This window comes from Simochromis diagramma, unplaced genomic scaffold, assembly GCF_900408965.1.
Source record: "Simochromis diagramma unplaced genomic scaffold, fSimDia1.1 OVJJ01000123.1, whole genome shotgun sequence".
NCBI classification, from domain to species: domain Eukaryota; kingdom Metazoa; phylum Chordata; class Actinopteri; order Cichliformes; family Cichlidae; genus Simochromis; species Simochromis diagramma.
The window spans coordinates 2,252,890-2,264,933 of NW_024386778.1; the positions used below are offsets into that span (position 1 = coordinate 2,252,890).

The 12,044-nt window shown below is 40.8% G+C and overlaps 1 protein-coding gene across 4 annotated transcripts in view; it reads right to left on the reverse strand.

Moving 5' to 3' along the window:
• The window catches only part of dscama (Down syndrome cell adhesion molecule a), a 107,876-nt gene extending 97,266 nt beyond the window's left edge, over positions 1 to 10,610 (reverse strand). For 2 of the 4 annotated variants that reach the window (XM_040011462.1, XM_040011473.1), the window contains exon 1: positions 9,594 to 10,609. In XM_040011462.1, the coding sequence (XP_039867396.1) occupies positions 9,594 to 9,636 (43 nt within the window). In that variant the 5' untranslated portion in view covers positions 9,637 to 10,609. Of the gene's footprint in view, positions 1 to 9,593 lie in introns of all 4 variants that reach the window. The other 2 variants (XM_040011454.1, XM_040011482.1) reach the window with 2 other exon arrangements.
• Positions 10,611 to 12,044: the final 1,434 nt, after the last annotated feature.

The following is a 12,044-nucleotide window of genomic DNA, read 5'->3' on the forward strand; positions in this document are numbered from 1 at the left end:
GCCCTCGTGAGTTCTTGACTTGTATCTCTGAACAGTGCTACAGCACTTGACTTAAATTTGTATAAAATCTAGTGAGGCACAATATACGCCGTGCATGCTGTTAGAGGGTGGGAGAGTGGCATTATTTCTGTTTGAGTAAAATTCCTCCTACCTCTGCTCGCTATACCATCAAGTACCATTCAACTGACTGAGCCGACAGAGAGAGAGATAGAGAGAGAAAGAGGATCTCAGGTGAGCTGAGGAGGAGGACATTAAACCCAGCAGGAAGGGATGAACGAGGAGATTTGCTGGAGGAGGAAGGCTGACAGCCTGAAGATCATCCACAGTACTGGTACTGTGACACAGCACAGGAGCTTAGAGCCTAAAGAAAAGACGTTTGGTATGCATCTGAGCAGAGTAATTATAGTACAGCTGGATTTTGTTTCTTCTGTGAGAAAGAGAAGAAAGTGAGAGAAAGCATGGTAGTGTACTTCACCACTAACCTGTTTGTCCTTTTGACTTGATCTGACATATGCTGGATTTCAGCTTTTGGTCATTCATGCCAACATGTTTAGTCACCACTGGGTGAGAAGTTTACTGAAGCTCAGACAGCTCTGGTGTATTTCACTTTCCACCTTTTGATCACTTTGACATGTTTTTAGATGAGACACGTGCTCCATTCGTAACCGACAGAATACTTGGGATCATGTTCATCGTTTCAAAGGAAAGAAACAACAATGCTCACTCATTCGGTCTGCTAAACACGAGTGCAAATGTGTGGGACATGTATGAACTTTGACTGGTGAGATGTTGTATTGGTGAAAAAGTAAATTTCCACTTCTGATTAAAATGCTCGATCAGTACAAAAGGAAACTTTTAAAAGAAGATGCTTGGCTGCTTAATCCTTCGAGTAAAAATCATACAGTGTATTTGGTGTGTTACAAGTACTGGCAGATGTATTTTTCCTGAGCCCTAAATGGATAGATGTATTTATTTCACTCATTTACTGGACTTATAGAGATGAACATATAAACAGTTGTGTAAATATGGTCTTTCATAGGCACTGGTTATTGTATCAAAATAAACACAACAAAATTTCCTTAACTGTGTATCAGACGAACAGATTAGAGAATTTTCCGCCTCTGTAGAGAGCTATAACAGGAAGACATTTTGCTTCATTGCCATGTTGTTTTCCTATTATCCCGGGGCACAGTGAATGCCATTTGCAGGAGAGAAAGAAGGAGGCGAAATGTGGCAGTTAACAGTGGAGGGCAAATCAAAGTCCTGGGGTTAAATGGGATTGTGGGTCAGATGACTAGACATTGTTGCCTTTCTGCTCACGGCCATACTCTTCTGCCTCAGAAAAATATCACCGCTCCCCTCCCATCACTGTCTCCCTCATCCCTCCCCCCCTCCTCCTCCTCCACTCATCAGCCCACCATTTCCCTTTGAGGCAACAGCATTTTGTCTTTAGTAACCCCACTAGAAAAGACAATCCTTATTGCTTCTATGCAAAAAAATTGTAAGCCAATTTGTTAAGCGTGGATTTTTGTGGTTCTTAACGATTGTTTAGAATTTGTGATGTTTTCATGTGTCTAGCTCTACTTTAGCTTTTTCATTTATATCCAGTCAGGAGGTTTAAGAAGTCACAGTCACACTAGCAATGCTAGCTTTACAGAACTTCAAAAAACCATGCAGTCCTGTACGAGGCTATCTGCAACCTCACTAATATAAATCACTCTGACGGATACACAGTCAATTGAGAGGAACAGGGACAGGCGACGGCTGAGAAAATGGCAGATATCTGCATTAGAGCTGCACTCAATCAGCACACAGATGGGAGTGAGCTTTTATTAACCATCATGTTTTCTGTGATTACTGCGCAGCTGTACATCAACACCGCTGTTTCATTCGTGTCCGTAACTACCTTCCGACGCAGCCTCGCGTACTCCCTGTCCTATACCTGAGCTGTGTGAATTATACTGGCAGCACCGGTGACAGGGGCCCTGCAAACACTGCCAGGCAGCAAAACACACATCAACATATTCAGAGCGTTTAGTGCCTGGGATTAATCAAATTATAATTTAATCATCTGATCAAACAGCAATTAGCATAATCACTTCTGGGGAAGGCCTGATAGAGCTGAGACTGGAGCGGAATGGAGCTGGGGGCGAGCAACACTTTAATGAAACATTTGCCAGAATGTTTGAAAATGTTACACATTTTGGGCTACAGGAAAAGAGCTGGACTCTGAATGTTAATCAGCACGGTCTGGTATGCTTAATGAATATGTCAGCCACAGAGGAAGAAATTACAAGTGAGTATTTTCTATTTTGTCAGTGATTGTCTTTTATAGTTTAACATTGGGTAATCTTTATTGTAAACACCCCCCCCCCCCCCCCCCCCCCCCATCCCCCATAAAAAAGGTTTATTCTAAAATGGTTCATTTTTAGCTTTTCCCCCTCTACACAAACTGACCACAGAATTCGAGTTCAGCTGATAAAATCATTTCCCAGCAGTATAATTTAGTTTAGCAGAACATTGCTCCCACTTGTTCAGGGCAAGACTCAATTAATATTTTTATGAAATCACATTTTAAAGTCTACAATTAACGCAAGGACAGCGAATTTGGACGAACATGCAAAAATACTTCCATCACTGTGTCTGCCATCATTGGTCTTGTTAATCTGCTGCAAGCTTGAGGTATTTTATATTACTGACATGAATGAGATGCTGTTTGAGCCTCTTGCCTCTGTGTTTCATCCCAGGCAGCAATCATTGCAACGCAAGCAACGCAGTCTTTCACTTTGTTCACGTGAAAACGTGTAAACAGCATGAAATCGATATGGAGTGAAGCTCAAGAGGAATACTTTGTAATATTACTGTGTTTCAGATGCTTCTGTTGTAAACGTCTCATTTTGGTTTCATTTTGGTTTAGACAGTGTTAGTTTAGTATAATTTGCTGACATTCCTTCACGTCTTTTCAGGGATAACAAATGAGAACTTCCCTCTGTTGTCTATGAGGTAAAACCAGCAATCTGATCTGTGCACAGATCTGTGTTGTTTTGCAGTAGTTGCATCATTTTGTCTGTTCTACATACTTTTTTTTAAATAATATGAAAATTTCAAATCAGGCAAAACGGTAAGAGTAAACATATATAAATTCAGTGCATAGATAGTAGATGGTCCATTATCAAATATTGTTGATGGGAAACAGTGTTTGTCAACAATTTTAACCTCATATCTGCTCATTGCAACTGAATCATGGCACAAGTTTAGTGTTCTTCTCACTTTTTCTTCATTTTGGATTGATTTTTTCCCTTTAATATATTTGTTGGCCTTTTACTGGCTTTACTAGACAGATACAGTGAAGACTGACAGTAAAGCCATGCGGCAAAGGGCTGCGGGTCAGACTCGAACCCGGGTTGGCCGACCTCAGCAGCATATGGTTGCCCGCTCAGTCCAGCTGAGCTAAACCGGTGCCCTTGGATTGAGTTTTGATTCCATTTGTAGAATGGGCCACTCCATAATGTGTCTAGAACTTGGCTCTGGTGTTTATTTATTTTTATAACTGATGGATAACCACAGCCAAGCTCTAAACTTCTGTGGATACAGCTGACAGGAGCGGTCCCCATAGTGGTCTTCTGCTGCTTCAACATTCAGCATGTTGCTCTCCGTGGTTGTAACCAGTGGTTATTTGGTTTTTATCAGTGCAAAGTAGTCTGGCCATTCTCCTCTGACCTCTGACATCAACAGTGCTCACTTGATATTTTTGTCTTTTGTGTACAATTCTCTGCAAACCCCAGAGGTGGTTGTGTGGTACAGCTCCAATAGATCTGCAGTTTTTAACATACCTGTATGACACCAATAACCATGCCACGTTTCTTTACCATTCTGATGCCCAGTTTGAGCTTGATTATGCCCGTATGGATAAATGCAGTGAATTGTTGCAATGTGATTGGCCGATTAGACATTTGTGTTAAAGGGCAGTTTAACAGATGAACCAAATAAAGTCCAAGAGTGTATTTCATATGCTAAACTCACTACTTTCACAGTGATACACTGTATGCTTTAGATAATAAAAGTCAAAATTTTGTTTTATATAAATGTAACATTTTATCTGGAATATTAGAAATGAAGTCCATTTCAATAAAATCCTCCAAGTTCAAGGACAAACAGCCAAGGTCTTTATTTTGAGAGCTTATGTTACCTGTTGTTGTACCTGACTGGTCACAGCATTAACCTACTGCCCTATTTTCTAATGAAAGCCTACATATGCAAATAACTTAGGTAACTGTGATCTTGTTAAATCACTAGTCCGGATAAGATGTACCGGAAACTCTAGTCCATTGTTTTTAACCACTTTACTTGCTCTGTAACACTGTCTCATTGTATACTCACGCAAGGCCATTTCTGAAGAATGCAGCTTACATGTCACGCAAAATGTCAAAGATGTTCTGGTAATCAGGTTAGACAACAAGCTAAACTGCAGTGATCCATCAGTTAAACTGTGTAAAACTGGTCTGAGCCAATATTCTGTCAAAATGTCATTCAATACTTTTGAGTATTACCTTTAATCTGTGAGTCCATGTTAAGTGCTAGATGTGCAGATGTGCTGTATATGAATACCATAGCCATAAGCACCGACAGCAACTTTTATAGTTACCACTTATCTGTGAAACACCCATAAGCCTGAATGCATGTTGTAGTGCTTGGCTGATCTAATGATTGCATAGCATTTTGTACTTTAAGTTTATCTTCATATATCTTTAATGAACTATCACACATGTCAGCTGCAATATGGACTAGAACCAGAAAAGAAAGCAGCAGGATGCTCTGAATTATCATTACAATGTCAAGAACAAAGGGCTCGAGCAATTTCTGTCACTTATACCAGTTAATTTGGGCTGTGGCACTCGCAGCCATGAACTTTAACTGGACAAAGGATAAAAAAGGCAGTTCAGTCTTCATAAGTGTAAAAAAATGCTGAGAATAATCTTGTTTCTGCATGGAAAAGCAGGGTGATTTGATATGACTCTTTGAGTTTTAGATACCACATAACACAAGCTGACTGTGTGCGTCCCTCTTCCCCCCTCTCTTCCTCCTCTTTTTCTGCCTCACTACACACTATCATCTCCTTAAGCATTCTGGTCTGGGTTAAATGAAACCTTTAACAGTTCAATGTGCATCCATTAACATATGCTTGAGTCTACTCACAGCCAAGCTAAGGCGTAAGCATGCAGTGGCAAAAACAAACAAAAAAAACCTCGATCCGATGGCACGGACAAATCCCGGAGTGATTAGCGAGTCCACAAAAACACTAAGTCTCTAATGCCTTCTAACATTACCGAATGAACCAGATTTCATAACACCTTGAAGAAAAACAACAAATGTGAACGAAATCTATCCTACTGCGACACTCTAAGCTAATATAAGAGCACAAACACTGTTTATTTCATAATAAATGCATTTAGGTTTTAGAATATATTGACTTTACAGTTTCTACTAACGGTAAACATGAATGTATGAATACAGCTGTCAGAAATGACTATCTCGAGCATGAGTGCCGATCCTAACTGAACAAAATCAAGACATGACAACTATGCACTTACAGAGTAAACACGCTGAGTTTAAACTCATGTTCCCAGTGGCCTACATTGCATTGACTGGTGTGCTGATATTAACGTGCTACTGAGGAACTGGGCTCAGTTATTGTTTGCTGATGTGTGTTGCTGTGACTCCGTCAACCCGTTCTGTCTCTATGTGAAGTGACAGATGTATACCAAAAGACCAGAGTCTGCACAGACCTAGTTTCCTACTGGCCCTGATGCGACCTCTAAGCAACACTGTTTTGTGTGGTGACGATTGGCTAAAACTGTAAAATAGGAGGAAAATTTGGTGTGCAGTCGTCTCCAAATTTAAAAATAGCAAACCCAAGACACATTTTTCCACTTGTAAATTACAGATAAGGAAATTCATTTTAGCGGTGTACAATACATTTAGTCTGGTCGAAAATGTTTCAGGGAAGCGTGCCTCCTAGATTATCTTCAGAAAACTCTTTTCGGTTGAAGGTAGTGATGTGTGATTTGCGCTGAGGTATACTTGTGAAAAATTAAGACTAAGATGCTGTAACTTCAATGAGATGTTGGCAAAATAAGCTTTGTCTTGCTGTGTGCTTTCAGGGAGTTCTTCCTTCCCTGTGTCACAAAGTATTTTCTCATATGGGATCATGTGATCTTTGGAGTTCTCTCTCCAGTACTACAGTCTTTACCTTACAGTATATAGCACCTTAAAACAACTGCTGCTACCAGAGTATGAAAGTAAAATCTGAACTGAATTGAATCGAATGAATCATTTTTTGAGTGTTTTTTTAACTATATATTTGATGAGGAACACAATCTTTTACATAACATGGATCAAATTCCTGAACAACCAACACGAGTTCCTTTTTCACTCTTCTGTGACAGGAAATATTGTGGAAAGCAAATGAAAGTTGTTACTTAGTGTGAGAAATTTAGCACTATACGCTCTACTGATTAGAACAATGATATGAATATAAAAATATATAGGTATAACCGAGCCACTGTGTACAGATACACATTGCTGATTTATGTCAGTTTAGTGATATTTCATTACATAATTTGCTCATATCTGAATAAATATTCCTGGGTCTATTTTTAAAACTGGAAACAGTTGTTGGTTATTGTGAAAAGTTTGCAGTACGATGTTGTAAATCGGAAACAAATGCTGAGGAAAACTAAAGTCTGCTCCGACATTAATCATGTTTGATAACACGATAAAGACCTTTTCTCCAGCATCCCCCTTTCCATCCCAAGCTAAAAGCTAAAAATAAACATGCACAGAGTGATACTAAGAGCCAATTGAGGCGCTTCACTGTATATTTACACAGCTTATTAGTGTCCAATTGAGCATGTGTCAGATTTCCCCCCCTGGCATAGCTAAGCAAAAACAACATTATGCCATTTCCCCAATTTTCTCTCTTCATAACTGGAATGTTTTTCCTATTCCATTTAGGATAGACACTTTTGTAAGAGCACTTTAAAAGCTCAAGCACCACTGGAGTGAACTCTACAGCAGATTTTACTCTCTACAGTGCTGAATTGTTTATATCTCTTGTAGATGAGCTTGCAAATGTGTCCTCAAATTGGAAAACAGCAATTCAGAGCAAAATGGAGTTTGTACAGTAGATACTATTCATAAATGATCACTGAAAAGCTGTGCAAATAGCCAGGAGCTGCAATCTTTAAATACATTTTCTATTAAGAGCCAATGCAAATATAATGCATGCAAACGACACCTGCACAGACGTGTATCAGTTTTTGAAAATAAATGAAAGGCCGTGATGTGTATCGAGAAGCACTGATCAGGTCACCTGAACAGAGTGCAGTGTTTGTCAAGCCCAAAGCCCACACTGCAGCAACACTCATTACCCAGGTCTCCATAGAGACAACCTCAGCAGCCTGTACCGGACCACAGCTCTAAAAGCCTTTATTTCGTAAAGCTTCATCTCTCCATCCACAAGAGGTGTAAAAATGTACGATTCGGATGGAAATGGCTCGTTAAGTGCAGTCTTTGCAGGTCTGTCCACTGAAAACAAATGCACGGCAGAAACAATAGCATCTAACATCACCACTCACAGCCTTTTAATTCTGTGTACTGTCAATTTTAGCATGGCACAGGAAAAATACAGGGATCATCATAATGAACACTGGTCAATTCTACTTTCCGACACAAAAACGACGCTCAGATCTCTGAATGAGAAGAAAAGGTCAGCGTCAGACGATTCAAGTCTGCTGATACAAATGGTACCGCATCAGCAGCAGCCTCGAACGTAGCATTCATCACAATTACAAGTGCTGTTGCTGCCATTCAAAGTTTCCATGTAGATGTCTCTAGTAGCAGCCATTTTGCAACACTGTTGCCTGGACCAAAGAGACTGAAAAAAGCCATTCACAAGCAAGCTAAGCCATGGATCTCGCTCTGCAAACGGGGATTTCAGTACAGCGTTTAGTTAGATTTCAAATGAACACCAGTGTCCTCTCGTGTTCTTGGAAATTCTCTCGTCTCGGCTGCAGCAAAAAGAGAATTTGCTTTGAATCCATTCTCTCCTATAAATAAACCCTGCCTTCACAGAACCCTTCACATTGGCAACAAAATGGTTTTCCTGTCATCTTTGCTTGATGCATCATCGTCTACTCTCAGTTCACATTGTGTCCAGTCTTATTTTTTTTAACCCCTTTGCTTCCACGTATCTTTCAAAAGATCTTCAAAATAGCTCAATTTTCTTTTGAGACGATTTCTGCCCCCCAACATGCGCACATCCCGTCCTATACCCCACAGCCCCGTGTCCCTCACCACCCCCCTTTTCCAATTCCTGTGTTCGCTGTAAAAAAAAAAAAATCAGTTACCCCCACTCCAAAGAAAGATACAACTACCACTTATCAAGCCAATCTTTTGAGGAATTCACTGTATACAAAACGGGATGTGGATGCATTTTGCGAGATGTGCATTTGGGCAAGGGTGATAAGGGCTTGTCTCTTTTTTTTTCCCCCCAATTCAAAATGACTCCATGTCTGTGCTTCTAATATGGCGGGTGCAATGCCGGAAAAAAAAACACACACACACACACACACAAAACAACTGGCCAACCTTTTCATTCTTTTTCAAGGAGACAATTAATAGATCTGAGAGAAAGCACACAAACATGCAGTTACATGTGCAAAGCATTTTGTTAATTTTTTTTTTACTTTAAATAAATTACAGAATGAAAGTAAATATCTGACATATTCACCAGCTCATTTCTTGGTTCATGAGTAGATTTTTTGAATAGAAAATCATTGTGAATGTCAATAAAGAAATTATTTCATGCAAATAAGGGTTTTTGTTTGAATGCCTCTCAAAAGCAGAATAGAGATTAAAACAACCAAAGGCTGATTGCACCAAGTAACACACAACTGTGTTCCCACAAAATGATTTACTAAAATATTACTTTCATAATTTATACAAATAGAAATCTGATTTATAAACAGTGCAGATCCGGCACCTAAAAATGATGTATGAAAATGCAGCCAAGCTGAGGCCCAGCTTAGCTTCAAGAGAGGGAATAAATAATCCTTTCTGTACAAATTTAAAATGAAAACTGATAATTGTTCCAATTATTTTGACCCTAAATTTTACTAAAAAAAATCATTGTAGAAAAAGGAAAATAGAAATATTCCTGTAAAGAGCCTCGTTCTTCATGCAGTACAGGCTGCACCTATCCACAACCTACATTTCTCCCCTCTCTCTGCTTCTCTATCTGCACAAGGTTATTGTTAAATATCGAAGGTGTATGAGGGGATAAAACATTTTCACTTTATTAAAGGTTACTGTGCAAGTAAATATCAACCTCCCACCAAAAGCCCCACTGTCAGTGACAGGACATAGCAACAGCCTGTTCTACCCATCGTTTTCCCGGGACAAAAATTAATATAAATAAATATGATCCTCAAAGTAGAAATGGTTCCAGACCACCCCGCGTATTAATTACAGCTTGGTTCTGTTCGATAATCAGCATAAACTTTAAGTTCGATGTGCGCAAAAGCATCACTTACCATTCAAGATGCACTGGAAAAAGAAAAGAGCCAATATCCACATGCCCCGCTCCGTTCAATATCCAAGCTTATGCTTTTTTCTTCTTCTCTCCACGCACTCTTTCTTCTTATTATTTCCCCCCTTTTTTATTTTTTCCCAAGTCAATTGCAATATAAGAAAAGGGAGCCTGCAAATCTCTCTCTCTCCCTCTGGCGCGCTCTCTCTCCCTCTCTCTCTCTCAATCCTTCACGTTGGGAAGAAGATGAAGAGGAGGAGGTTTGAGCTTTTTCCTGCTGCTGATTGTCTCCTGGTACAACGGGAGATGGTATATGATCCACAACTGTGCGTCTCACCCCTCCTTTCTTTTTCTTTTTTTTAGGACTGACCGCACCGTGCCGGGCCTCAGTGCAGCCGTCCCCCCGTACCGGAGTGCTGCTCTGTGTGGAACATGAGGGAGCTCGGCTCGGTGCGCTCCGGACCAGGTGAGCTGTGCTGCTGCCGCTGCTGCTGAGTCAGAGGCTCAAAAGCACAGGACGCACTGCCTATGCGCACACCGAAATCCACGGATAGAAAATTAAAACATCAAAGAAAAAATATATTAAAAAAATAAAAAATAAGAACCAAAAAAGCCTCCAATAATGAAAAGAATCAATAAAGAATGAATGAATTAGAAGTCTATGCCCTGAAAAGAGGCAAACGTGTCATCTCAGGTATGTGCGGGGAAAAAAATGCGTAAAAAGTTGGAATTTCTGTCGAGGATTAAAAAGCGCATGGAGTTGACTGTTAGCTGCGCTGGAAACTCATTCTCTCTTCGCCACCTCTCTCCATCCGGCGAGCAACAAGCACACGCATCTTCCCCCCGCAGCCGCACACACAAACTGCGCACACTGGTCCCTGCGCTTATAACCTGCCCTGCCTCAGAGCACCGTGGAATAAAACCTCGCTTCCTTCTCCGCAGCCGCTTTCCTCCCTCTCCATTGCCTTAAAGGTGCAGGGGTGGGGGTGGTGGGGGGCACAGCTGAGCCTCTGGCATAAAAAAAGAAAAATCAGAAAGAAAGAAGAAAAAAAAGGGGGGGGGGGGATACAAAAAAAAAGAAACCCTTTCTTTTGTTTTATGACGGATCAAGGTGCCACGCAGGGTGAACTGTGCATTAACGCAAGCAAAAAAATATAAATAAATAAATATTAGCTCAGGCAGGACATCCTTCTATGGTTTGTTGCCACTGTTGTGGTGTAGCAGGCTGCAGGATGGAGGCTGAAGGAGGGAGGGAGGGAGGCAGGGAGAAACAGTGATGTAGGCTACACCTGACTGGGTGCTATGTAGGCATTTGGTTAAGGGAAAAAAATCTAAATTATCTTAATTGGAGGAGATCAAATCGTGTCCTTTAATGTGTCTTCTGGGTAATTTATGAGCCCCGGGGGCATTTTGGGGACCCTGCCAGCTTTACCCCGGCATTCATTAATTGACCTTGACAAATATAAGTAGCGACCCCCCTAATGCACCAGGGGGTATCAAACAGCGGCCATGTTAGACATCCACAGCCCCCTGCATGAGTTCACCTCCATTCAAACCACAGCGGAGGAGGAGGAGACTGAGAATTAAGTTGTGAAACTGCTACTGGATGAAGACAAGCATATAGAGAAGTGTAAAGCCACATTTTTTAAATGATTAGCGTTGATATTTCTCTCAACATTTTATAATTTGTAATTAGCGTGTAGTTGTAAAAAGGAAGAACACACCTGAAAAACAACCTTATTTGTTTTTTTATACCAGCCTGAGACACAAAGATTCAGACGCTTCCTTTTAAACCTTTAGTGAGCAAACAGCAGTGCTGTATTGAAATAATTTTGGAAGCTATGACACTGCTGTCATGTGACTGTTTGGATTTAGTGAATTTATGTTCAACGGCGACTCGAGCTTTAGCCCACAGCCTAGATGCAGTATCTGTCTTTAGGACTTAGCATCCACATCAGACCTGCATGTGAACATGCGCTGCGCCAGGAATACAGGACCTGTCAACGCACGTCTGGCCCCTCCATGCGCTTCCAGCCAGGCATCCCCAAAATAAAACTGATCATTATCACTGACTGAAGCTACCCAAAATAAGATAGCAGGAAGGAAACATGCAGACACTGTGCACAAAGTATTTTGTTTGTATGTATGTGTGGATTTTGCCTAATCCCCTTCTCTGTCAATCTCCTTGACTCCCAGCAGTGAGGGGGGGTTGTTGATCATTCAGTTATGGCATTTTGTTCCCTGGTATACGCATGTCTCATCTTCTTCTGTCTGCCTTTGTATAGCACTGGTCTGCAGTCGGGGACTCTATATATCTTGCCCCAGTTGCAGGCAGCTACCTACTCAGACTGCTAGCAAATTTGAGGCTAAACTGGCTCACACATCAGTACCTGTAGTACCTATGCTATCTATACTAACTATTAAATGCAGACTTAGGGGTTTGTATCTAGTATGG